The sequence below is a fragment of the Sylvia atricapilla genome, chromosome 1, assembly GCF_009819655.1.
Source record: "Sylvia atricapilla isolate bSylAtr1 chromosome 1, bSylAtr1.pri, whole genome shotgun sequence".
NCBI lineage: Eukaryota > Metazoa > Chordata > Aves > Passeriformes > Sylviidae > Sylvia > Sylvia atricapilla.
This window is the reverse complement of record NC_089140.1, coordinates 110,585,026-110,611,859: the sequence shown is the minus strand read 5'-3', so window position 1 is coordinate 110,611,859 and position 26,834 is coordinate 110,585,026. Positions and strand designations below refer to the sequence as shown.

The 26,834-nt window shown below is 40.9% G+C and overlaps 2 protein-coding genes across 5 annotated transcripts in view; one reads left to right on the top strand and one right to left on the bottom strand.

Annotated features, from left to right (window-relative positions):
• The window catches only part of LOC136368494 (ethanolaminephosphotransferase 1-like), a 56,995-nt gene extending 35,548 nt beyond the window's left edge, over positions 1–21,447 (top strand). Inside the window, exons 6-10 of the mRNA XM_066330734.1 lie at positions 367–475; positions 10,640–10,688; positions 12,730–12,910; positions 15,949–16,131; positions 17,234–21,447. Of these exons, the coding sequence (XP_066186831.1) occupies positions 367–475; positions 10,640–10,688; positions 12,730–12,910; positions 15,949–16,131; positions 17,234–17,299 (588 nt within the window). The 3' untranslated portion in view covers positions 17,300–21,447. The remainder of the gene's footprint in view (positions 1–366; positions 476–10,639; positions 10,689–12,729; positions 12,911–15,948; positions 16,132–17,233) is intronic.
• A 147-nt stretch (positions 21,448–21,594) lies between these two features.
• MAPRE2 (microtubule associated protein RP/EB family member 2) overlaps positions 21,595–26,834 on the bottom strand; it is a 105,987-nt gene continuing 100,747 nt past the window's right edge. For all 4 annotated transcript variants that reach the window (XM_066330761.1, XM_066330743.1, XM_066330753.1 and 1 more), the window contains one exon: positions 21,595–23,733. In XM_066330761.1, coding sequence (XP_066186858.1) covers positions 23,662–23,733 — 72 coding nt within the window. In that variant the 3' untranslated portion in view covers positions 21,595–23,661. The remainder of the gene's footprint in view (positions 23,734–26,834) is intronic.

Below are 26,834 nucleotides of genomic sequence, written 5' to 3'. Positions count from 1 at the left end.
CTGAAGTCTATCCAAAAACAGGGAAGTGCATATGCAGTGGGAGACCTGGCATTAAAAGTGGATTTAGGTATTTTGGAAAGGTAAGTCAGTAATACTTACCACTTACAAGCAGATGCACACATTATCAGGGACGTTGCTTGCTTACCATATTTCATAAATTTTAAATAATTCTGTTGGTGAATCTGCAAGTTGCTTCACAGCTTAGAAGTAATTGTTTTGCCATGGCAGCAGAAGGCAAAGTAGGGACAGGAGGTAACAAACAGATATATTTTTTTTTAAACTTTTGTATTTGTATTTATATGATAAATGAAATTCTCTACCTTTAGATATAAAGTATTGAAAATAAGTTATCTTTTTTTTCTGTAGGTGTTAATAGCAGCATATCTGCTCACTGGTACTGTTGGTGTGGAGGTGTGGCAGAAGCCTTTGCTCTTTGGTTATTATATTACAGATCTCTTGGTTATCTTGCTTATAGGTAAGTCACCACATCTATGCAAAAGTGTACTGCTTTTGAATTATTTTGATTTCATATTTTTTATATTTCCCTCCTTTTTTTTTATTTTGTTTTGTTTTGTTTTGTTTTGTTTTGTTTTACTTTTGTAAGTTTTGGCTCATCCAAAAATATATAAATAGAGATGATTAAAAGGGTTAATACTGGAAAAATTTTAAAAATTACATAATATTGGAAAAAATTTTTCCTCACTCAATTACTATACTCTGCACACAAATAGTATAGAAAATACTCCTTATCTACATGTGCAGTTCAGTGCAGTGTGCTGGCTGGCTGGGCTCCCAAAGTCTCAGGAACTCCTGAGTAAATGTCACTCAGGTAAAATGTCACTTTACGTTTCTGTATATTCTAAGTTTAATGTTTTGGCCTGGAGCACACCGTGTTCCAAAACATTATGAACAGAGGGAACGAAGACGTTATTTAAATAACCTTAGATACTGTAAATATGAATAAAAGCCAGGTGATTTCTAAGCTCTTCTTTAGAATTCCTTTGCAAAGAGAAGAGATTTATTTTTCATACACAGGAATAGCCTGGTTTTTCATTATTTAATACTGTCAGTGTAGTTTGAAATGAGCATTGAATGTTTTTTGACTGCTATATCAAGACTGAGAACAATAGCACTTACATTTTAATGAGTGAAAAATATAGAAGTCTTAGCTGAAAATCTGTGTGTGCAAAATGGCTTTGATGTGTTGCTTGGAAGGTGAAGAAATTAGCATATGCATTTTGGGTGGTTTTATATGAGCATACAAGTGGTGAGAAGAGGGCACTAAAATACTGTTTGACCCAAACACTCTAGGCTTGCATCCCAAGAAACATCTTCTGCCCTTGAGCCAAATGGAGAACTTGGTTATAGGTGCTCACCCCATGTCAACTCGATAGGAGCCATTTGAGCATTTTGCACTGATGTGGGCTCTCACCACCCTCTCTCTCTGGTTGTCAGCAGGTACCACCTCCTGCCCCAGCACTGTTTCCCAGAACTCCCACATTGGAAAGGCCCCTGTGTTCAGGCTGTGCTTTCTAATGAGCAGTGTGTGAAAGGACATGGTTTTGTGCTTTACCCAGAATACAAAACCAACAGTGTGTGACCAAGATTATACACGCTTTTTCTAGTCAGACCTGATTTAGGCACTCTGAAGAAAAGAAAGAAAGGAAGGGGCAAAAGACAGTGGCTGCCTCTTCAATAGTCAGTGAATTATTCACCTTTGACAGTGGTGTAGCTGTAGACAGAGAATGATCTGTGCTCTTGAAGCAGCACTGCAAGCCCAGGGGAGATGGATGTGGCTCACCCAGAATGGGCAGGTTAGGGCAGAGGTGGATGCTAGCAGGGGCCAGCCCACTGAACATGCTTGTTCTGTGCTACACACCTCAGTGCTTGGTTCCTGTCACTAAGACACATGACAACCTATTCAGGGAGTACTCTGATGCCTCCCCTTGCACTTGGGAGGCCATGAATGAAGGTTTAATTCAAACTATTCATTATAGTAAGGTTTGTGGAAGGCAATGATTTCAGCGTTACCAGATCTGCAGGCATGAGCATCCTTTTTCATAATCTGCCAGAACCAGCTGCAAAGCAAGATATGATGGACTGTTCCATTAACAATAGAAAGAAGTACTGCTTCTGTCTTCTGTGGTGTGCTTGTATGAATGGATTTGTAAGCACACAACTGTACTGCTTCCTTCATTGTCCCAATCAGAGTAGGCTTAAGTAGAAGCCAAAAGGTTTCTCAAAAAACCCTGTCTCTAGCACACTATCCACAATGACAACTTTTGCAATTTAGTTGAAGTTAAATATGGGTCTAAAGTATGCAAAATGATAGTCTTGGTTGACTTTATATTACTGAATCATCATAGTGCTTAGTAAATATCTTAGAAACAGAGACTAAATTTAAATATAAAAAAAGTAGAATCCTTCCACTAAGGGTCATGCTGGTCCAGAAAGCACTGCCATTTCACATTTGAATCTCAGCTCAGCAGTAAGGTGCTTATCATTGAGTACCTGTGTGCAGTGACCAGGGATATATAAAGTTTTTAGAAGCTTGTGGTAAATTGCAGGACCCCACTGTGACTGCAGAAAAAGTACCTGTCTAACCTACACCAAGGGCCAAAGCAGCCAGGAAAATTCAATTATTTTCTCCCTTAGAGAGACTGCAGCAAGTGTGTCTTGCTCAGCCAGAACCGTTTGTTTCAGAGAGCCCACTTTGGCTTGTTCAGTAAAATGCCTTTGTGGCTAGTTAAAAACAAAGTGGGCCTCTGATGCTTTTTACAAGCTAGTTTCCCAGGATCCTGAGAGGAGCCATTAAACCATAAATGGCTGTGCTTAACCATCTGATGGCATTTAGTAGTCACCAGTGGTCCTTCTAACAACGAACCTGTAGCTGCTCCATCAATACTTGGCATTTGTTTGGTGCTTTTAACTGTCCTGCACACAACAGGAGTTCAGCTGCTGAGCCGTCGCTTCTCCGAGAGCAGCTGGGCTTTAGCTCGTACCTTCTGTGCTGGGAAGAAATCCAGATGAGATGCACAAGAGTGTTTTTCAGATGTCTTTCCTGCAGTTCTCTGGGAAATAAAAATAACCTATGTTTAACCTAAGGATGAACTGTGTGAAAGCACCTCCTCAGAGGAAGCTGTGGTATCACCAGGTGACACTCACTCATTGAAAATAATGGAGCTTTTATCAGGTGCCAGAACACACAAAGATATACATAGAAGTGCAGCGATACTGGTGTTTAGATTAGGTGTTTTAGGAAAGAGAGCTTTATGTATGTTCCTGGGAACTGTCTGGCACACTGTGAACACCTGTAGGAGAGCCAAGTCTTGAGCTGCTGAGCAGTGACCTCAGAGGACTGCCCTGTGAAACAGAGAACCTTCAGCATAGTACTTTATGGGAATTTGTCAGCTACCCAGCAAACATGATCCTATAATTTTCACTGGCAGTGAATGCAATTCCATCCTTCAGCTCCAAAACACACACCTAGCTGGATGCTGAATCAACGAGGAAGGTCCTTCTCCTGTTTCCAGAGCATGCTGACCTGGCTGCTAGGCAGAAATGCCTTTTCTATCCCAGCATGGGAGCAGACAGACCCTTTTAAAGTTATGTGCCTGTGTGCTCATCTGGAACTAATTACTTCTGCACTCATCAGTGGATGACACTCCGAAAGCTCTCGTGGGATTTAACCACAATTGTCCCACAGCAATATCTGGCTAACTAGGGTCCCTTCAAAGGGCAGCAGTGGGGTGAGAGCTATCATTTATTTTTACCCCTCCAGGGCATCCCAAATGCCTAACATTCCCTGTCACTGTGCTATCAGGTTGAGAGCAATATGAAATATTTACAATAAGCATTTTAAAGCAGTCAGTTCTGCACATAAATTCTAGTACCACAAATGATGCTGTAGACTCTGTAAGAATATTTTCACTGACAGGTAGGCATCTGTAGTTCAGGGAGCAGCATTAGTAATTGATGATGGCTTCTGTCTCATGTTACTATTAAATGACCTGGAGGTGCATGCTCTGCATGAAGCATTTCCCATGTTTGGGACCTTCACATTTGCTCTGTATGAAGATTTTATAATGTCTAATAAAATTTGAGTTCAGGCTACAATCCTTTCCTCACTGGAGACATGCATCTTACTGAAAATTTCTTTTGGTATATTCTTTTGTTCAGAATTGGCTGAGGGCTTGGAAGTTGTGGTGGGATGTACACAAATAAGCAGAGTTAGCATATCAGCTTCATTCCTTAGGAAGGCAAATTGGAGAAATGATGCCTGGATACAGAGTGTCTCCTGCTCCTTCTCAGTATTAATTGCAACCACAAGAATAGACTTTGTGGGAAAAGAATCACTTAAGCATGGAGAGGGTATGTGATACTTCATCAGTGTGTGGCACATGGGGCAGACTATTCTGTAATCCAGACATGGTGTCATGTTTGAGTCCGCTATGTGTGGTCAGCAGTGCCCAGATCTGGCTACTGAAGCCTGTGGCAAAGCTGAAACAAGTTTTCAAAGTGCAGGTTTGAAGATGAAATGTGAATTGAGTATTAACATCTGTCAGAGATCTGAAACTTGAGCTTTGTTTTAGAGATGGAGCCAAAAGATTCTGAATTTTTTCCTATGATGTGCACGGGTTTGAGTTCTATGCTGACTTCTACAGCGTATTTTCTTTGAGGGTCACTCTTCCCTAAGCTACTTAAGTATATAAAATGAAGCGTGAAAACATAAATGAACAAATATTAGCAGCAAAGAACTAATGATGAGGCCAAGCTGTAACAGGTAAAACATGCCAATTATTTGAATTCCATCATAGTGGGAAAACACAGTTACCCCTCTCAAACAGTGCCTCGTACTTACACTGTGCTACACCCTGTGTATCAAAGGAGGACACACAAGTCCCTGCCATAGTGTTCATACAGCAGCCTGCCCCTTTTGCAGTGCCAGAAACTGTTTAGGAGGCCACAGTCAAATTATGAATAGTTTCTGCCCCCTATGGAATGATAAGTCATTCTGTAGTGATTTCCTATAGTTCCCATGGCAAAGTGGCTGATGCTTCTGCCCTAGTGATGACTTGCTGAATGACTAAAAGTTAGTGCTGCGTTTTCAAAATGTTATTGCTCCAACAGGCTTTGACCAGTCCTGTTTGAGAAGTGTGGTTAAGGTGAGCTGGCTTCTAAGTGTCTGTCACCAATTTAACATTTATGAAGGCATTGTTGTGACAGATTGTATGAGGCTCCCTTAAAGTAAAGGGTGTGAAATACTCACCTGTCACTTGAGATATATTTTTAAGAGGGCACTGAGTTCATGTTCGGAGTAACTCATCTGAGCCAGTCAGAACAATAACCCAGAAAAGCAGAGCGTTCAAGGCCGGAGGCAGAGCCGTGTCACGGGATGCTGATTACAGGTGGGAATGAGTGTGGTGGTGTTAAGATGTGAGGAGTCATTTCAGGGGCTCTGGAAGCCCCAGGAGAGGGTCAAACAAGGGAGCTCGTCTGGCAGAGCCTTCTGGAAGCCAGCCTGGGCATTTCAAATAAAGGCACTGTTTCTCTGGTGCTCAATTCTTGCTGTGCCCAGAAACTGGATGATGTGTGAACAGAACTACATCAAAGAAGCAGCTATATCCATAAACTAATTCTTCAGTCTGTACTAAATCCCTCTGAATGCTAATTGTGGTCTTACAGCTCAGTTTGAGATAAATGCAATGTGTACTTCCTTAGACACTGAAAATAAGGTATAAAATCAACAAGCATGAAAAACACATCTCTGTTCACCTAGCATGAGAAACGCCTCCCTCTACAATCTTTTTACTCAAGAAATGCCTTAGATGCTAAGCATCCAAAATCTACATCAACTTTGTGCATGAAGACAATGCTCATGTTTACCTGATATTCCCTTAATCCCTGGAAAATCATTTCGTACTGGGGATTTTGGGTGTATTTTTCACCCTAATGTATTCAGATTTACAGGCTCAATTACATATGCAAATTACATATTTGTTTGCTAAGGTTTCCCCTCCCCCAGCTACTAAGTGGTTTTAAGCTTGCCATTTTACATACTAATAAAATATAATGGTATTTTAGTGGACAGCTCAAAATGCAGTTATGTGTTTGCACAATCAATTAAAAGAGTTGTCTGCTCCAGACTTGCCTGAGAAGGTCACACTCTTCCATAAAAAGCTTCTGTTCCAGTAACAAGTGCTTCTAAAATGTGCACCTTTTGATGAAGCTTGCTTCCAGGCACTGTTCACTGTATTAAACATTCAGTGTGTTAAGATATTTTCATGTGTCTAGCTGCTCTAAATGTGCAAGGAATTTGGAAAAAAAAAACCACAAAAAACCACCATGGAAAAAGTATTTAAATATTTTCCAAGCTAATATTGAGGCCTGAATATTTTGAATCTGATTTTTCTTGTCTGGTGGCTAAGAAAGGTAAATGATAACATCCCATTTCTTTACAGCAAACATCGACTATGATGAGTTATTAATTTAGAGATGGAAAGGCCAAGTAGTTGTACTGAAGAAGGCCATGCTGAGGTGTGAGCAATTGAAGAATGAGGGAGGAGAATGATAGTAATTAATTTGTAAGCTGAAATGCCAGTACAGCTGCTTGCTGTTACAGAGTTGGTCAACTTCTGTGATATGCCCAGAAGGTCTGCACAAACCTCTTCCCTACCTCCCAAATGGGATGAATGCTCTGGGGAGAATTTTTGGGGTGGGAGCACAGCGGGGATGGTACCTGAATAAATTCACACAATTTGCAGTGCAGGGTTCGCCTAGAATTACATCCTTATACCGTACTGTCTCATTTTTGAATTTTTGGATTTTTAGCTATCAAGAAAGCCAGTTCTTAAAAAAATAAAATTTCAGTGCTTTTCTCAGGACAGTTTAAGGATGATTCATTTGTCAGGAACTTATAAACAAAGGGGATTTACGATAGCAAAGGTGTGGAGAAGATAAACAGTGAAGGTTGTCCTTCCTTTGAAGCACTATAACTTGTTAAGTGGTTTAGGTGTCTTTAGGAGTCGCTTCTTTGTTTAGCGGTGTTTACAGTCTGTGAGGTTTTGTGTTTTCAGAAATGTGGCTACCTGCATCAGGCTGTTTGCTTTGTCTGAGCACCAGCATGGGGCTGTTTGGTACTGAAATAGCATTTTCTGGAATGGACAGTAGTGTCAGCAGTTTGTTTCTGGCCATACCTTCTCTTTCTCTACAATGACCAACTCTGTATTTTGCAGAAATGCCTGAATTAAATCAACAGCCACAATAACTGCAGCATGTCATGGAAACAACCTGTCTGCCTGTAGATCTTCAGTAGTCTTTAAATTTAGTTACATGACCATTTAAAATGATCTCACATAATTAAAATAGACTACTGTTAGTCCAAATAACATGGGTGACAAGGTACCATGGTATCCACTGTGTGCTAGCTTTTAAAAATTATTGTTAATCTATTCAGCTGTATCACACAACATCTTATTGGTTTAGAATTGAATTTGAAAGCACTAAATGGAACCTAAAGTTGTCCTTAAGATTGATGGGAATTACCTTTTGGTCTCTTTTATACACATGTATTTATACACACATATATATATGCATACATATTTATATGCATGACTGTTTATGTATCTGTGTGCTTTTATACATGCACGTATTTGGAAAACAAGATAATGCCTTCATTTCTTCACTTCTGATATGTTTATAATCCTGAATTTCTGAATGCATTGGGATTTGTTTGTTTGTTTATGCTTATGCTGGGCATTTTTTAATATGGACAAAATAATTCCCGGTAAAGAGCTTTAAAAATGCTTATTTCTCTGAAAAGGGAATCTACATTGTGCAACACAGAGGACTGACGATAGGATTGTACCTAAATCCGAGGATTTGGGCTTGATACTTTCAGCCTAGTGTGACACAAGAATTCCCTGTGTATCCGTGCCACCCATCTGTGCTTTGGTATTTCTGCCTTTAATCTAGGCCTGTGTTCTTACAGCTGGGTCTCGGATTTTCAATCAGCTGAAAATACTAAAGGACAAACTAAAACTCCTGGAAGAGCAGTATGCTGCTTCTAAGAACACTTGAGGAGTTCTATTTTCCCGTATGCATTAAAAACATCTAATACCCTGAAATTGGATTTTAAAAATTATTTTAAAACAAAATATGTACTTTTAGGACGTTAGAAAGAAAAAAAAAAAAAAAAAGCTCCATGATCATTACTTGGGCAGTGCCTGAGTGGCTGAGTGCCAGAGAGCCAGCAGTGGGTTTGCTTTCCAGGCTGCACCTTTTGTTCCTCAGAGCAGCAGGGAACGGCAGCAATGCGGATGCAGCAGTTTAGCTCCTGGGCACAAAGGGATCCTTAATGCCAATTAAAAAGCAGACTTAATGAGTACCAAAAGCAGCCCCCAAGCCAGGCCTCTTTAGCCAAAAAGAAAAAAAAAAAAAAAAAAAAAGATGGGAAAGCAACATGTTGTAGGAAATGATGGAATTCTGAAAATCCCATAAGAAGCGGGGGAACACCCTTTGCTTTCCCTGCTGCATCCTCAGTTCTCTCGCTGTGCTAAAAGCAAAGCCGTGTAAAAATCCAGGGGAGTAACTGGTGGAACTGCCCCTTTTGGAAAGTGGCTTTTTGCTAGCTGGGAGACTGTTTGTGGTCAGTGTGTTATTTCTAACTAAAATGGCACTTCATAAAAATAACAAATTGTTGGCAACCATTGCTCTTTGAATTCTATTTCTAGTTCTAGTCTCTATTTCTGTTCCTCTCGGTTACTTTTCTCCTAACAAATCAAACTTCAGGATTGCAGCAGGAAATTTAGATTTAACCTCAAGAGTCAATGTTTTGTCTCATGTCTGCTCTAATGTGATACAGATGTTGGAACTGCTGTACGTAACTCAAGATTTTATTGAACTAGCGCTCCCTGCTTAATAGAAAACATAGCTAACTGGAGTGCACATTAAACACAGATCACTCTGAAGGCACTAAGCCTGTGAGTTTTAGAAATATATTGACAAAATACTTGGGATATTACTTCAATTGCACATCCTTCAGCTGTTTGATAGGGAGTTTCTGCTATGGTAAAGAAGCAGAGCTTTTAATTGTTTTACAAAACAAACCCAAAAAGTAAACATGAAAAAATGCAATACCTGAAATTATTTACAGGCTGGCTTTTCTCTCTCTCTCTCTCTCTCTTTTTTTCTTTTTTTCTTTTTTTTTTTTTTTCCGCAATTCTTTGTTTCCTTCTCTTTAGCAGATAACCAGAAAGACTGGAGAGATAGATTATCTATTGCATCCGTTTTTACTTCTCTTTTCCAACAATCCACTGATTTCCTCTATTCTTTCTTGTTTAGTTTTCCTTCTTGAGTTGCCACTATGGCCAGGCCATGCTAAACACTTGGGTATGTCCTTGATGAGGACTGAAGGATAAATACTGACATTCCTCAAGGCACTGCTATGTCACATTAGCCCAGTACAAAGTCATCTGAAATCATCTCTTTCCTCTATTCATTTTTTCCCTCCGATATTGCTAATCATGAGATTAAAGTTTTCTACTTTTCTCTACAGGCAGCACAGTGGTTCTTAAATGAGATGTTTTAGGTCAGAACCAGAAAGTTTAACACATCAGAGTGCTTTTCTTGCCCATAATAAAATAGGAATTAGGTGTTAATTTAGTGCACCACACCCAAGTCTCATGCCCTATAATTAAAAAGCCTTGCAGAAATGTGTTACCCAGGGCAATCTCCAAGCAGCAATTTGACCAGGGAAAAACCCTCAATACAAAGAAATCGGAAGGGAAAAGTACAAACCAAAGAGCTCTACAGGGAATGACATAGATTTAAACAGTCATTTATATTTTCACCTAGTTCGGGCTGACTTGTTACTGAAAGTCTTCTTCCTCGGTGGACCAGTGTATTTTGGATGTGGGTGTTAGAGGAGGTACAGCTGGGTCTTCAGGCAGCTCAGGGGCTACTGGCAGCTGTGTTGATAATACAGCAGCAGTGCAGGGAGATAGAGCATTAGCAAAGGCAAAACCCTTGTGCCTTGTGGGTTAAAGCTGAGCTACAGAAACATCACAGCTGTGTAACAAAAAAGTAAAAAAAAAACCCACTTCTTCAAATGACGGACATGTAATGAAAATTAATTCTTTTAAGCTATTGTATTATCAAAACAGATCATTGGTAGACCCTTTGTATTTTGAACCATAAACTTATTTCCGCAGTAATGTGAACAGCCTAGCTTGAAGTTTATTGTCTTTCTATATTCCACTGTAAGGCTTTTGGTGTTGGACTTGGATTTTTCTAGATGAACAGCAGCTCATGAAAAGTAGGGCTGTCCTGGGTCCAGCAGAGAGACCTGTAAGAAAAATAAGTGATCTTATCTATTAGCTACATCAGAATTTTTATAAAAATTCTGGTCTTGTCACTCGTTACACAGGAAACTCTCTATCAGCAACTATTTATAGCAGCTACCTTTGGGAAGAAAAGAGGACAGTTTTATTATTGCCTAAAGCCCCCAAACTCAGTTCATATCCTGTAATGAGTACAGGAATACTGAATCATTTTTAGAAAGCATACTAGGTTTGTTATCATGTGAAAAAACTCCGAGGTCATCAGTGTTGAATCACATGTTAATGTTTTTCTCTTCCAGGCTTCAGTTTGTTTCTATCATTTCCACAAACACTATACAACATTCACAGGTAAGTTATGTAACATTAAATAAGTTCTATCACCTCCTACTTAATTCTGTATATTGAATGCTTTTTTAATTTACAAATACATGTAATGCTTGAAGTAGCCTACCTTCTTTCATCCAGATGCTATTCTGATAATGTAGTAAAAGGTTTTTCTGGTGAGTTTTCGGAATCTGACTGGTTTCTTTTTCATGTTTACAACTCTCTCCTTTTCCTTTCACTTGCTGTTCTTGAAGCAGTCTCACAGTGGTCCTGCACAGTAAACTCATAAAGGCTCTGTATTAAAAAACACTGCATTTTAGTTGCAGACAAATGTGATTTTTAACTTTAACTATAAATGTGCTGGGTGGAATTTTGTAGCTGACCATCCTGCACTCTGTGAAGTACTTAATTGTCTTCCTGGTCCTTCTGTAAAACTCTCCTCTGTATGAAGTCTGCAGATAATTGCTATCAGATGTAAGCCAGGCAGGTGGCAAGCTGTGATTACATCTCAGAACTGGCTTGCTGCACCCAGGAATTTTACACATGGTTAGTTTATACTCCAATGGCCTATTTTTATTAATGCTGCCTGCCTTCCACTAGTGCTGCTAGCTCATTTCACTCATCTGTCACTTCAGGCCTCTCAGGTTCTATGTGTCCTGGAGGAAGGACTGTCACTGCCTGTCTTCAGGAATTAGTGGAAACTAATATTAACATATAAATTTTGGAGAGACTAGAAGACAATGTTGCATCTCTCCTATACAGCCCTTTTTGTGTGGTGGTACTCAGTGTAGTTACTAAAAGCATGTGCAGCCCCAGGTTTGGAGCAGGAAGCGTGGAGAGTTGGGAGGTGTGGGGCAGGAAAGGCTGAGGACCTGCAGAAAGGCTGGGCTGTGGGCAGGGGGCTGGGAACCAGCGGTGCAAGGAAATCTGGTTTGGGGATGACTGAGAGGAGGAGGGAAGCACCTTGTGCATGTCAGCCCCGGGCAGTAGCAGCCTTTACCCCAATGAACACTGAGGGTTTGGTTTCCTTCCTTTCCTGTCAGGATTTTTGTTTAGTGTTTTCTTTTCAAGTCATTTTCGACACAGTTCCTCTCAAGCCTTCCACTGGATTTATCATTCCTCTGAAGAGAAGAGCACAAAAATTTTAAACTGCCAGTCAGGTTTGCTTAAATGATGCACTCACAAGCTCTTTGGCGAAGGATTTGAGTTTTCCAATCATCTCCTCTCTTTCTCCATCCTGATGCCTGTTCTCAGTTGTTATTTTAGGAGTAGATTATTCCTTTTTGGCGTGAGAAAGATATTTCTTGGATTTTTGTCTAGCTGTTTCTATAAATACATATGTTCAAAGATTTTAAACAGGACATTTCTCAGTACATTTCAAACACAGAATTGCTCTTCTGAATTAGGTGTATGAAGGAATGGTTTAGTGATAGTGAACTTAGAGTTACCATTTCCCTAGCTGACAGAAAATGCAATCATTTACTACCTTAAAAAAATCTTAAAATACCCAAGATAATACAATGCATCATTAATTTTCCTCTACTCTAATTAGCTAAAAAGCCTCCCCTTTAGGCTAAAGTATCTGAATTCTGGTATATAGGATTGTCAAGCAACATCACCTCCAGACCTAAACAACAGCATTACCTGCCAGCCATGTGATTGACTCTGCTTCTACTGAAAACATGGGGTGTTGTTGACTGAAACAAGTTCATGTCTCATGTTAGAAGCTTCATCCTCTAAAGCCATGTATTTTGAATTCACAGCATGTCTGCGTGCTTGAGAGTACTGCAGCTCACTTCATAGGAGTTTACTGGTCCATTGCCAGACAATGGTGAGCAAGTGAAGCTGATCAGGAACTATGTGAATAAATCAGTATAATTGAACCCCAGAAATAATTGTTACTTAGGTATACTACAATTTCTTGTAAAATGTCTGGTATCTGGTACAGTTGCACTGGTTGCAAGATGCACTCTTGGGCTGAGTTTGGCCTAGAGTTTGAAGTGACTGTGTAGAAATAGAATGGATAAACTTACTTTCTCTACAAAAGTATCGTATTTATTTCCAGAGCACATTTAAAGAAAACACTGAAGAATGATTCTCTGTATGAAGGACTGCTACCTCTTGTGTCACCTCTGTTGCTGTTCGTTCTTCTTACAGTCTGGGTGGTTTTATCTCCAAGCAACATATTAGCAAAGCAACCCAGACTGTTTTTATGGATGGTTGGGGTTGCTTTCTCAAATGTTATTGTAAGTATATTTGAAGTGGTGGTATTATTTAGAGATAGATTTCTATTTTTCTGTGAATAAGCAGAAGGGAGCAGAAAATGTAGCTAAAGTCAGCAGAGTCACACAGTTCTTCTACTCCTGTGTTACACTCTGTCTCATAAAAATACACCACAAGGTGTCTGGACTCAGGACACTTACAGTACTGAAATACCTCCTCTGCCACAGTGTAACACTTATATGAGGGTTCTGGTTTGTTTTCTGAGGGTTTATGAAAACCCTAGGTATGCCTTACTTCCAGAAATATAACAGAAATACTCCCCAACATACAGGCAGAACTGTGGACTTGTCAAAGTAAAAGAAAGGTCAATACTGACACAGATTTACTAGCAAGACTAGAAGGCTTGTAGCTTTCCCTTGCTCTTACTGTGGTGCATGCATTCCTGTATCCTGCAGTTCAGCTGATTCTACATTTTCCCTTCACCATTTAGAAAAAGGCTGGTACCACTGACAGTGTGTTTTAGGGAAAGATGTGAAGAGCTGTAGGGGCCTCGTGATGGCTCTCTGCTTACAGATTAATTTCTCCTGTACCACATCTGATGACCAGTTTCCCCCTTTAATTCCCAGCCTCTGTGCAGTTCTAGCATGGGCAGCCAGACAGTGGTGCTGAGCCCTGCAGGTAACCCAGGGCTTTCTTCTCTGGGGGAAGCCAGGAGAGCAGCCAAGCAGAAAGGTGTTCTTGCATGTAAGCAAAAATACCCTAGAGGACAGTGACTTGTGTCACCTTAGGAAAACAGTCTCCAACACCATCTAAAATCTTACCATTGAGCAATGCTACATCCAGTTTTAAAAGTGAAAGGCTAGAGGTGCCTTGTGCTGTGAGACAGATCTTCAAAAATATGAGGTTTCAAAAGACAAAGCATAGCTGCTTTAGAAATCTGAATTCAGGAATGGGAAAATGTTATAATTGTGATGTTTGTTAGATGTATCCTATAAATGTACATTTCTGAGGGTCACAAATCAAACTGTTTCATCTTAAGGAGTAAATGTCACAAAAATGGGTTGATTTTCAGATGTCTAAGTTTTATTGTACGCATTATTCATTACCTAATCTACCCCTTTTTCTTAAAAGAATAGTGAAGATTCAAAAATTGGAGAAATACAATTGCTTCATGCCAGTAGGGAAAATGCTTTCAGAGTTTGGCAGATGGCATATTCTGCACATACATCTTAACCAACCAAGAGTGTGGCAGGATTCTTGCAGAAGAAAACCAGTAAGGCAAACCAGAAGTTTCTTTACAGGCTGCAGTTTAGCAGACACGGAGTGCAACACGCATTCTTCAGGCTTTGTTTTTTCTTTTCCCAAAACATACACTGCAGTGTTGGAGGCTCATGTGAATTAAAAATGCATGCATGTTAGCTGAAAATTTTAACATTTTAAAAGCAAGCATTAAAAATGTATGGGTGTTAGTTGGAATTTGTAACATTCTAAAGTTGAGAATCAAGCCTGCATTTCCTTTCACCTCTGCTGGTCCCTTAGACATGTTTCCTCCAGCACCAGAGGAAGGCTTGTCATGGCAATACTTTTCTTCTCCATGATAGCCTGACACACTGGGTTTCCATTACCTGTTCTGCAGACCATGTTTCTCTACCCCCATTCCAGTTCCAGTATCTGGAACTTCTCATGCCTTTGACCATGTATTTGGTCCACTAAATATATAATAATGGTTTAAAACAATGTGAAATCCAACCTATAGTCAGGTTCAGTTATATAGCCAGAAAAATTACAGCATATAGATTGCTTTACCAATTTCTGATACTCTCTGGAATGATTCACAAAGGACTCATAAAACCAGTGTTATTAAAAAAAAAATCACAATCAATACAGAGAATGTAAGTAAAATATTAACACTAGGTACAAAGGCTTACTTCTTCCACTATTCGAAGTTAATTATTTTTTCATGGTTTATTTTTGCATTCTTCAGCTTCCACAGCACAGGCAGTAAAGCCAGTATTTCTTTCCTATGGTCAGACTCCTACTGCTGCTGTCATAAGATTTCAGGCACTGCACAGGGAATGAGTTTTTCATTCTTCTGCTGTTTTCAGGATACATAAAATCTATTTTTAACCACATTTCAATTTTGAGTGAAACTTAAATCAATAAAATATTTCAGATGTGCCTAAATTCCTTTTCTTTTTTGTAATGGGCATGGTAGATACGAGACACATTTCTTAAAGGAGCCTAAACCAGACAAAACACTTTGGTGCGCTTAATTGCTTTTAAAATACTGAATTTCAAGTGAATTTGTCTCATTATGTTTCCAGAACTCAGTAGAATTAAGCTAATTGCCTTCAGTTAAACCATGCACCATGTATTCATTTTTTCTGCCATTCTGAGTGGGATCCCTTTCCGTGGGCCCCCAGCAACATCTCCAGGGAGCCCACTGCCATGATCGAGCCAAGGAATTGGTGTTTTAATGCATAAAGGAGCTCTAGAAAAGAAAAACGGGATGTGAAAATGTCATATATTGTCTTCCCTCCCTTCTATACAATGAACCAGAAGATATTTCTGCCAGTCTGATTAAAATACCAGCACACTCTCCCAGTGATTAAGTGGTGGCACATTTGATTTGGGATCACAACTTTAGGAGCCTCTGTGAAAACATGAGGCTGCAAACAAATTCCCATTTTGTGAAGACGTGCTTTCGTTAATCAAGTGTGTCAAAACAGTGTCTCCAGAAAAGGGTGTGTTGGAGTCCAGGGCATTCCTTTGGATGCCCTGGAAGGCCACAGACCTCTCAGAGAGGTCTGGGACCCAAGCAAGAGGGTTTGAGATCTGTACAGGGGGGTCTTTTTTAAATTATAATGATGTCCTCTAGGCCCCAGTGAGGCAGAAAGGTGTGTACCTCCAGCAGCCTTCCCACCAGAAATGAACCCCATTTGTGAACTGTAGCCCTGTTTCCCCCTCACACAAAGCAACCCATGGAAAAAATGGGAATACTTCTCCCGAGACCCTGGGGGCTGGCCCAGCAATTCTCACCCGGCCCCTTTTGCTCCCACAGTGCAAGGTGATCATCTGCCAGATGAGCAGCACCCGGCCGGAGCTGTTCCACTGGTTCCTGTTCCCGCTGGCGCTGGTGGTGTACGCGGCCATCTCGGGGCTGCTGGGCCACATGGAAGAGGCGGCTCTCGGCGTGTTCACCGCCCTGGTCACGGCTGCCCACGTGCACTACGGGGTCTGCGTGGTGAGCACAGGGCTCTGGGAGCACCTTCTGCTTGGGGCGTTGTCTGGGAGTCCGAATGTTTATGTTTCGGGTTTTTTTGCTGGGTTTTTTTTTTAGTCCTGTGTGTTCGTTTTATTTAGTCTAAAGTTAACAAAAAAGAAATCAGTTTATTGCAGGCAATGCCTTTTTTGCCTGTGCAGCAACTTCAGTGACTTGAATTATTCCAATGTAGCCAACTGGTTTTGGCTTTTAACCCATCAGAATTAGAATATTTATGGACTGGTTTTACCTAGACCCAAGCGGCGTGAATGCTTCCAGCCCTCTTTTTTTGCCTTTCTTCTTGCTAAGGTCACTTGACTGAAAAAATAGGAAGGTAAAATGCAAAGTGACATAAATAGAAATAATAAAATAAGGTCAACTTTGCTTTGAATCTGCAGGCAAAATAGCTGTCCCATTTTTTTCTTGGCCCTCTGCTAGCATCTCTCAAGCTGGTGACACGAATAGTTTTCCAGTTCATTCAATCTTACCAGCACATTTTTGTGTCTGCTAAATCTCAGTCTTGTCATTGTTATCTGAACTACTGCTTGAATTAAGTTTTACTTTGTTGATGCCCATTTTTTAAATTGTCAGATGAACCTTTACCAACTGTTTTAACGGCTTTAGCTTTTAGATAAAAAACGCTTGCATGGCAAAGGTTTCATTTCAGAGGGAGCTGGTCAGCATTCTTTTATTTAAGCCACACCATTGGGATGTAAGGATTTTTCTTTGAAAGCAGCCTTTTGTCAGCAGACATTGTTAGCACAGTAGAGTCTACCTGAGCATCAACATGAGCCTGTTGGTGGGGGTCAGAATGGAAATACCTGGTCAAAATCCATACTTGGTTGAGGGGCTCGGCTCCATCACAGCTTATGCCACCTGTGAATCTGGTCTGTAACCTCCCAGCAAGAGGAATGTACAGAAAACAGCTCTCTTGTTTGAATACTTACAGATCCCTGTGTACTCATGGATCCTCAAGTACATGAGGAGTGTGGTTGGGTCCTCCCCCCTCTTACTTGGAGACAACAGGCAGTGAATTGTGAAGCACATACAAAACAGGTTGCTAATCTCTGCGATTTCTCTTTAGGGTAGGCAGCTGAGTGAGCACTTGAACATTTACATCTTTTCCCTGAAGAAACGCGTCCAAGAGTGAACACCTGCACTACGATCAGACTGTAACACTTGACATGGAAATCTGCAGCTCTTCTGATGTGATAAATAGTTGGAATGAATCTGATTAAAATAACCAAAGAATAGAATAGTACAGATATCTGAACCACTGCAACGACGAGCTATGCAGCCAGATGCTTCATCTCAGAGGAAGATGCCTGTCCAGCAGAGAACTTTACCCAGTTCTTTGGTCGATATTTATTCTTTTTACCAAGCTGTGTTACTTTCTTTTGTCTTCCTCCTCCTTACCACTGTGTCCAAAGTCCTGGACAAATCCGTGCTGGGTTACACGAGATCTTTGGTGGTTTATAACCAGCACTGGTTTTGCCCAGCCTAGTCACCAGTGGGACCCCAGCAATGCAAACCCTCCCTCTACATCCTTCCCACTCAGACATCTGTGCCTGCTTCATTTGCCATATTTATTTTCTCACAACTCATTTCTTCCACACGGCCTCCTGAAAGGCTTATGCACATTCAGTCTTTTCCTCACCTCATACAAATGTGTGAAGACAAGAGAATGAACTCAGAATGCTATGGGTAGTGTAAAGTATTTTTGAAATGTACCGTTTTTTCCCCATTCTCAGCATTGAGTCTCAGCTGACCAGTCAGAAATGCAGGTTTAATACAGCAGCAGCTGGCCCTTGTATTTATTAAGCACATTGTTTATATTTCAGTAGCAACAAACAATATAGCCTACAAAGGTAAACAGCTGAAAATAAATTTGGCCAGCAAACCTTCAAAGATTTGCATATTTCTCTTCAAAACTAGTTTCAGTTCAACATCATCTACCAGTGCAAAACGCTAAACAAGTCATTATTTGCCTGTGTGCTTGAAGCAAATTCTTGTGGCTTTAGAGAATGTCATAGGAAAAAGAAACAAGAAAAAAAATTTTTAAACGTTAGATGTTTGCATGCAGATGTAAACTGCTCCCTTCATCTATAATACACGTGGGTTTTCTCTGTGCCTTGGAGGAGGGAGTAAGAATTTGAGTTTCATCTCTTTTCATATGATGTCCTAGCCAGAGGGCTTTTGTGGCCTTGAAGCACTAATTAAACAATCTGTCCACTTCCCCAAGGTAAGCACAGAGGGATGTGATTGATAGCCTGGCATGTTTATTAACTATTTAACCATCTCACTTGCCAGAAGCCAGGTGGAAGTGCAGTTTTTAAGCTACTGACCTGAGTCTGAAATTCATCTTTTTCAGTTTTTAGATGGTTTCTGTGGGTTTATCACTAGCCTGATCATTCCCCCTCTCCCCTCCCCCAGTTAACTTACCCTTACATCAGTAGCTGCTACTAATATTTTCAGCTGAACACTGGCAAGTTGTAGGAGCAGCTTCATCTTAGAGCTGGTACTGCCTGTTAGAGCAGCTGCCCTACCATAACACCAGCAGGGCTGATTTCCCCAGGCAACCCCTACCACAGGCACCAGGCCTGCAGATCAGCTTCCCCTCTTCACAATTACTGGAAGGAATATTGGAAAGTTTCTTCAGGTTTGAAAGAATCCATGTTCTGCCTACCAAACCAGCACATTGAGGGTCCCACCCCATAAAGGAACATCAGATGAGTCACAGTTCAAGCAGCTCCAGGTGTGAGTTGGGCAGAGGGGACAGGCCATGCTGTAATGCTGAGTCAGAGGTTTTGCCAAGAGCTGGGCAGGGAAGGGGAGGATTCCATTTGGCACCACTGTGGTGCAGCTACAAGAGGCATCTCCCAGCCTTCTCCCCACTGCTGTGGCAGCCATGCCCTTACCCTGTGTGATGCCCAGGGAGCATGGGGTCTCCACAGAGGCGCTCCCTAACTGCCCAAGGACTTCCCTGGAGTAAGTCTGAAGGCTCTTTATGTGATGAGGTTTGCCAGCAAAGGCAGTTCTGACTGTATTTGAAGGGAAGTGATGAATTTGATGTTGTTGCACGCACCCAGTTGTCTCAGCGTTTGATGAAGTTAAATATTACATCCAATACCTGATGCACTGCCACAAAAGTCTCACCTGCTTTATAAAGGCCATTTGTATTTCACCTTTCCATCACAAGTATTAAGGAAATTCTGGTGAGAAAAGAATTAGGATACAATAAACAAAAATAACTCCAAATTGAATGTGGTTGTACTGAAAAAACTTTGTGGACAGGCTTGCTTTTCCCATCTGTCTTGCACTTACTTAGGAAACAGCTGGAAATAAGGGTCACAGAAGCAGCGCAATTTCATGCACTGGAATGAGTATTTTGAAATATTCATTAAATGAAATTATAAAACTTGAACTACCACAACCTGCCTGCACTTGTACCTTTCTAAAGAGAAACCAAGTATCACTTTTAAAGGACATTAATCTCTGACCAGTTTCTTTCATCTTCTGTATGAAAACTTGGCAAATAACTTTGTCTTTCCTTTTTAAAGTAATTTGTCACCACAATCCATATAAAGCCAAGTATAAAAAGAGATCTTGTATTGCACAGTGTATATATTGAATTATTAGCCATCGTAGATGGCAACTGGTTCAATGAATAGGAAGAAAAATGCTTTTGTTCATAGGGCTGTATGGTCACAGATTTATTTTGCAAAGTCAGGTATGTAGATGACCTAACAGTCTAACAATAAATTTTTTTGGTCACAACATTATGGAAGAAAGTTTTCAACTATCTGAACTGGAAAATATATAAATTTTTTTTTTCCGCTTTAGAGCATTTGCACTAACCCAAGGACATGCCTTCCTCCTGGTCTTAGGAAAAGCAACTAAAGAAGAGCTGCTCTCCCAGGTCTGAATGCCTGGGTTGGAAATGGGCTCCTCTGGTCCCTGCTTCATCCACCCCTCCTCTGTCAGAGGCCCAGGGATACCTGGAGCAGCGGGGTGCAGGCTGGTGGCTCACAGCAGGGTCACTTCAACACAGAAGAAAAGGGTCCTGATCCAAGGCTCAGAACTCCTGTGCTTGAGCAGCGACTCCTGCAGCTACAAAACACCAGAGCTGTGAGAATTACAATGAATTTCACCCCTTTTCTCCCAACAAAACCTCATGCTTCAATTTAAAATCTAGGTGGCTTTTAGGTACTGCATTGAAGATTCATCCCTGAATACCTGGCCACTGCGAGGAAGCCCACTGGGAGCTTTGGTATCTTTCTACAGTGCTCTCTGGCTGCTGCCAGTTTTGCTTTGGAGTGATACCCAGGGGAGTTAGCTCTCCAAAATCTGAAAGCATTTACCATAAAGAAAAATGTGCTGTTTACATGCACATACATAGATGCGTTTTCTGTTTTGATTTATAAAAGAGAATACAGTTGCTGAGCTCTTGGGAAAACAGATGCTATCCACACACAGAGGGTAAGTTAACTTCTGGATTTTTAAAGCAGCTGTCTTCCTCCTCCTGCTCCCGCATGCAGCCCCTGATGAATCAAAAATATGTATTTAATCCAAAAAATTATTATTTTAGAATGTTCCGAATAGTCTCTAGAGCTAGACAGATTTTAACATATATTTTTTTATTAAATATGTAAAAAGATAAACGCAAGTCAAGTTATTCACATATTCAGACAAAAATCTACTCTATCATGCGACAGTTTGTGGATAATGTAAAATGACTGATACATCTGAATAAGACTTTTTTTGTATCTATTATGCCATTACTTATCTATTTATAATTAACAATACATATGTTTACATTCCTTTCAGTTTACATTTAATATATAACCAAAGCTTTATGGTGTGCTATTTAGTAAAGGTAATTACAAATGCATATTAAAACCATAACAGAAGAATGGGTTACTCACAGGGGGTGGGGGGGGGAAGGACAACTCTTTCCCCTTTCAGAACACTGCTCTCCCCTCAGCACAGCCACATTTCTGGTGCCCCCAAAGAATTTCACTGCCCTGGCTCCCTACATCAGTCACTCCCCCCTTGATACAAGCAGTGAGAGGGCTATGGTCCTCAGATCAGAAATAGGATACAAGGAATTTCCAGGAAACAAAGTTCAGCTTTTTTTTTAAATTTTTTTTTTCATATGTGCTTCAAAAGAGAGAAAAGATGAGAGGCACAACAGCCTGGCTATGAACTGTCTGGGGAGCTCAGCAACCCCAACAATTTGCACTTTCAGAAAAATGTTTTTCCTTGAAGTGTTCTCCATGACCCACTCAAATATTGACAGAAAGATGAACTCCAGTAAGCAGAGACATGCTGATGAAATTAAGTTTATAGCCTGATCCCAAACTCCTTGCCCCATTCAAAGATCCCATAAAGGTTAAAGGACATTCTGGAGTCTGGAAAAAAATTAGTAACTGCTCTTCAACAGTATTATGAAGAACTACTGTTTATTACAATGACAATTGTAATAAGTACATATGTTCTAATAAACACAAATACAACAAAAATGACAATTCCCCCATTTGTGGTGATTCTTGGAAATAATAGTTTTGGAAAAACATGATTTTATAAACCGGACCTTATTTGTAACGAATTGAAACGGGAGAAGAAAGCGCTGGCCTGCAGGTTGCAGTACTTTGATTTCATCACTGGGTAGGATGTGAGCTCAATACTGGGTGCAGGGCTGGGAAAACTTCAGCCTGCAGGGTCCAGAAACTCTTCTGCTGTGCAGGGGGAGATCAAGGAACTGGAAATACCTGTTCTGGTGCTCAACAGCATTTTATATATTGTCGGTGGTGCAACACAACAGCAGGGTTCTCACATTTAACTAAGAGCCACTTAGCTGCAGAAGATTGATTAGGAATGGAAAACTGCATGTGCATGTTTGTGTGCCTGGGGGCTGATTCATTGGAAACCTCTCTATAGAAGCATAAGCTGGGGACCTAACACTTTAGGAGCCTAAAAATACCTAAAATGATTTAGCTGTTCAATAGGCTGTGGAGTTTTTCAGTGAATGCCAATTAGGATGGGACTTCCACGTACCTGCTAATTCAGCACAACAAACCAGAATTCAGAGATTGAAGTCAGAGACCAAGAATACCAGGCATTAAATAACCAGAGAGACTACAATGCACAGTGGTAGGAGAAGAACAAGGAATGCTTTTTATAGTTCAAGATACCTCTGTTTATAAAACACCACCATTTAGAACAGGGCCATGGGACCACACTGGAAGGGAACACTCCCACTCCAGACATCTCCAGTGCACAGATGGTTCTGCACCACACTGGCCTCGAAGGAGGAAGGCCAGCCAAGCCCAGAACCAGCTCTGTGCCCTCAGTCAGATGGTCCCCTTCTGACATGTGCCCTGTCTCCAGGACTCCTCACTGCTTCTCCATGCTTTAGAAGCAGCCGTAAACCTGTGAATTGTCCACCATGCACTTACAGGGGAGTTTGGGGTATGGTTCAGGGCCAGTGCTCTTGCTGTTTTCCCCCATACTTTACACTAGCGACAAAATTTCTGTCTTCTATACTTGGCTGGGGAAGTGGAATGGGGAAGAAAAGTGGAAAGAAATGGCTGGCCTACTTTCTCCTTTTCTGAGAGGTGGGAAGCCAAGAATGATGGTAGAGACTGTGTCCTGCAGCTACACTTGTGTCAAGGAGATTTTTCTCCACCCTCAGCACTGAGCTCTGCAGAGGTAGAGCTGCAGCTGGAGGCTGGGACTGGAATCCTCAGAAAGGAAGAAAAGCTGGGAAATGTCTATTGACTAGTTAGGAAAGTGGGAGGGTTTGCAAAAAGCTTAAGTGCATGTCTGTTCCTCCAGAAATCAGCCAAAAAACATACCATGCAGCTTTCTAACAAGCCTCCTAACACAGGGGTTAAATCTCCCAGTGAAACAGACGCTCTGCCTTCCATTCATGAAGGCAGGAAAGGAATAAATGTGAGCAACACAAACGTTTTCCTCCACAACACAACCTCATCATTATGGCTTGACTATGACATCCACTGTATCCCTTTATTTCAACTGTTTGGCCAAATTGATGCCCCAAGGCAGATGTACTAGAAAATGCAAAAGCACCACAAAGTGAGAGACACAGCTAGTGGTACAGAACTCCTTGCCACACAAAATGCCAATATAAATATGTTAGAACAAGTTACAAGTGTATCATACTTAAGACGAAAAAGAAAAAAAAATAAATATATATATTTTTAAAGAGCAGAACAAATCTCAAGCAGCCAAGTGGTGATGTTGCAGTGATGTACAGTAGGTGATGTAGCCCTACAACCTCTTGGGAAGATACACTGAAAGAAGACGTCTGCAAATGCATCTTGGCAAAGTATTGGTACAGAATGCAGGGGTTGGCTGGCACTCACTATGGTACATAAATGTTAATGGCAGACTGGGAGTGAACTGATTTCAAGTTTGAGGCCGCACATGTTCCATTCTCCAGAAGAAAGTTCTCACACAAAACGAAAATTGTCAGAGATGCTGTGTGAGTCAGTACTCATCCTGCTGCTGGGGCTGTTCATGGACTTGCTCTTCACCTTCATGCTCATCTGTGTGGCTCTCCTGTAGGGAGAAAAAAGATCCCAAAATACTCTTCAGCAGAAAGCATTCCACATATAATCTTGCCCAGTGGTGCTCACTGTAGCATAAAACTTAACAATTTTAATGCAAGAAAGTACAAAATTAGCTGTTACCTGAGGAAAGCAGCATCTCATAATATTACATTAAAATGTACTTACTTTACTTCTAATTGAGGGACATGCAGTACTGGTATTTCCCTAGAAAAAATGTCAGCTTTCACCATCACTATCTGTTACCTGTTCTGGTGAGTGAACATTTTGAATAGTTAGACAGTGATATGCTAACAGTTAGATGCTGTACCATAGCATCTTGATGTCCTCCAATTTGCAGCTTGTCCAAGGTTTTCTGAACCTGTCTGCTGTAGTTTTCACACAATCTTCTCTCAATGTTTAGATCACTAAATGGACAAGACACTTTTATTATCACCTGCTTTAAAAATTCAACACAGCCTCCTTCTTGAGGTCAGGCATATTACTTTCCCAAAATAGTTCTAACTCCCACAGACTTGTAAACAAATTTTCATGGGGAAGCCAGGGAGAAAAGCCCCATATTCACTGACTTAGAGAGCTACTGTAAAAAGCACTAATTACTAAGTAATCAATTCCCATTCTTCATATGCACAGTATTATCCAAAGCTGTCTCTCTGAATATACATTCCCACTGGAAGATGAATCCCTGACACAAGAAAAGGTGGTACCTTCAATGCAGGTGACACCAGTTCTGAACAACTTTCAAATTAGAGTCAACAGGCCTAGTATCCTGAGTTGACCTCAATGTTATCTGAGCTCAAAAAGTCTGGCTGACTTTTAGAGCATCCCTTCTGGACTGCCATTAAGCACAGCTGCATTTACAGCTTTCCTCTCAAGTGCTTTCCATTTTTCCACAGCACGGTTCACTGAAGAGATCCCTCTCGTGTGTATGCTCTGCCCTGCATTAGTACCACTCTGCCATCGGCAGCTCCAAGGAAAACACTTTTCCAAGACACTGAGCTGCCATTCAAAACCCAGCATCCCCAGTGGGCTACCTTGGCAGAACTCGCCTGGCTCCCGAACTTTTGTTAGGAGCAAGCGGCTTGAAGAACAAACTTTAACAAATTGCTACTGCTAAGTTTTCAAATTTCAGGCAAAAATCAAAAGAAAAGGAAGGCCATCATTTTTCATTTCCCCACAATGGTTCAGAGCAGCTTACGAAACAAGCAAATTCCCCTCTGGCAATAAACTACTTATCTAAAGGGCAAAAGCAGAATAAGGTTCCTAACATTTGCTGATACAATGGAGTCATCCATTTAGCACATATAGAAACAGCCCAATTTCAGTTGAGAGCAAGCTTTCTATCATTTTCAGGGAGCAAGCTTTCTATCATTTTCACATCAGTCAGGGCAGCTGAACTTAAGTACATTTTGGCTCCTTGGGGGAAATGATGCCCTTATTACATGCAGTAGGTACATCACGTCAAAACAGCCTTGTGAGCAGTACCTAAAAACTGCAGCTCCTGTGATGGGCTGCAAAGGTGCAGGACGTGCAGAGAGCAGGAGGTTCACAGGGAGGAGCTGACAGCTGGGAGGACATGACCCTGCCCTGTGGGGTGAGAAAACTGAAGCTTCTTTAGCCGCAGTGAGCAATGCTGCCCTAACCCCATCTGTCCTGACCCTCCTGCTGTGCTGAGTTGACCTACTCTGGAATGCACATGTTCCACAGACCCTGTGGGTGACGACTTTATGAGCTGCACTATTAGAAAGCCCACTTGTGCAGACTTTATGGGTCATGTATATGCTTTCCTCTCATTCATACAATAGGAAAAGCCTCTAAGCACAGGGAGTGCAATCTATTCCACAGCTCTGAAGAGGAGTGGTGGCCCCTATTTTGCCAGGTTTATCTTTGATAGAAACAGTGAATCCTGTAATGTAACTACTTCAAAAGTCGTTCTGAGATTTGGGACATGCTTTTCAGTATGTACAGCTTGTATAAATACATGAAATGGGAGCCATAAGAGTCCAGTTACTTTGGGACTGTGGAATCTCATTGAGCAGCATCCCCTAATAAGGAAAGTAGTAGAAGATCTATTTAGAGCATTTATTTCTGGCTTGAGCTACATGACTATGGTCATCTGTCTCCCACGTTGAAAGATGGTCTCTTTTGACCCTTAGATTCATCTGCCTCAAGCTATTCATGTGTGCCTGTAGGCTCAAGTTAGACTACAAAAACCTGGTGTTGGGGAGGGTGGGAACCTTTTCCAAAAGTAGCAGCAGGTATAGAAGCTGCTAGAGCAAAAAGTCACCAAACCAGCTGCATTTTGAGCAATTGCTCTGAGAAATTGAGCAGTGCAACTGAGATAACCAACATGAGCAATTCTCCCAAATTCTACATGAACTGAACCACAACAGCCTGTGTAAGAAAGCAAAAGCTTTCCTACATTTCTGCTTTATGCCAAGACCTAAACAGCTCTGGGATTAATAACCCAGACACAGAACCTCTTCTGTTCCATCACTCTGAAGCTCTACTAGTGTAGTACCACATGACCAAGCACTTTACACACTGAGAGCTTGAAAAAAGTAGGGGCCACATCTTTCTGCCACTCAAATGTAGCCTTTGTAGCCACTGTTCTCTGGCAACTTTGATGTTTTTGATGAAGAAATAGGATTACAAATGACCAATTCATAATTAAAAATTACAAAGGTCTCTGGACTGACCAGCCAAATGTTAAATGACAGTAGTAGATATGATATATGACATCCCCCTTGCATAAGCAGACACATAATGATGAGGTAATAACAGGGAAAAGAAAAGGAAGGCTCTAAAGAGAAGGAATCAACTGGATTGATATATATCTGTGCTTCTCAAACTCACCAAAATCAAGCAAAAAAAAAAAAAAAAAAAGTTCGATCTTAAAAAAATAGTTCTTATTGAACTAAGCAAAACAGAAGCTTAGGAGGTGACATAACTGAAACTACAGTATAAACCAAAATTCTGAGAAAAATAATTATCCCACTCCCCATCCCAAGACATAAATCTGGTCAAAATCTCTTCAATGCAATACTACAATAATCAAACACCTGGGGAATGATTCTTTGAGGGACTAAACTC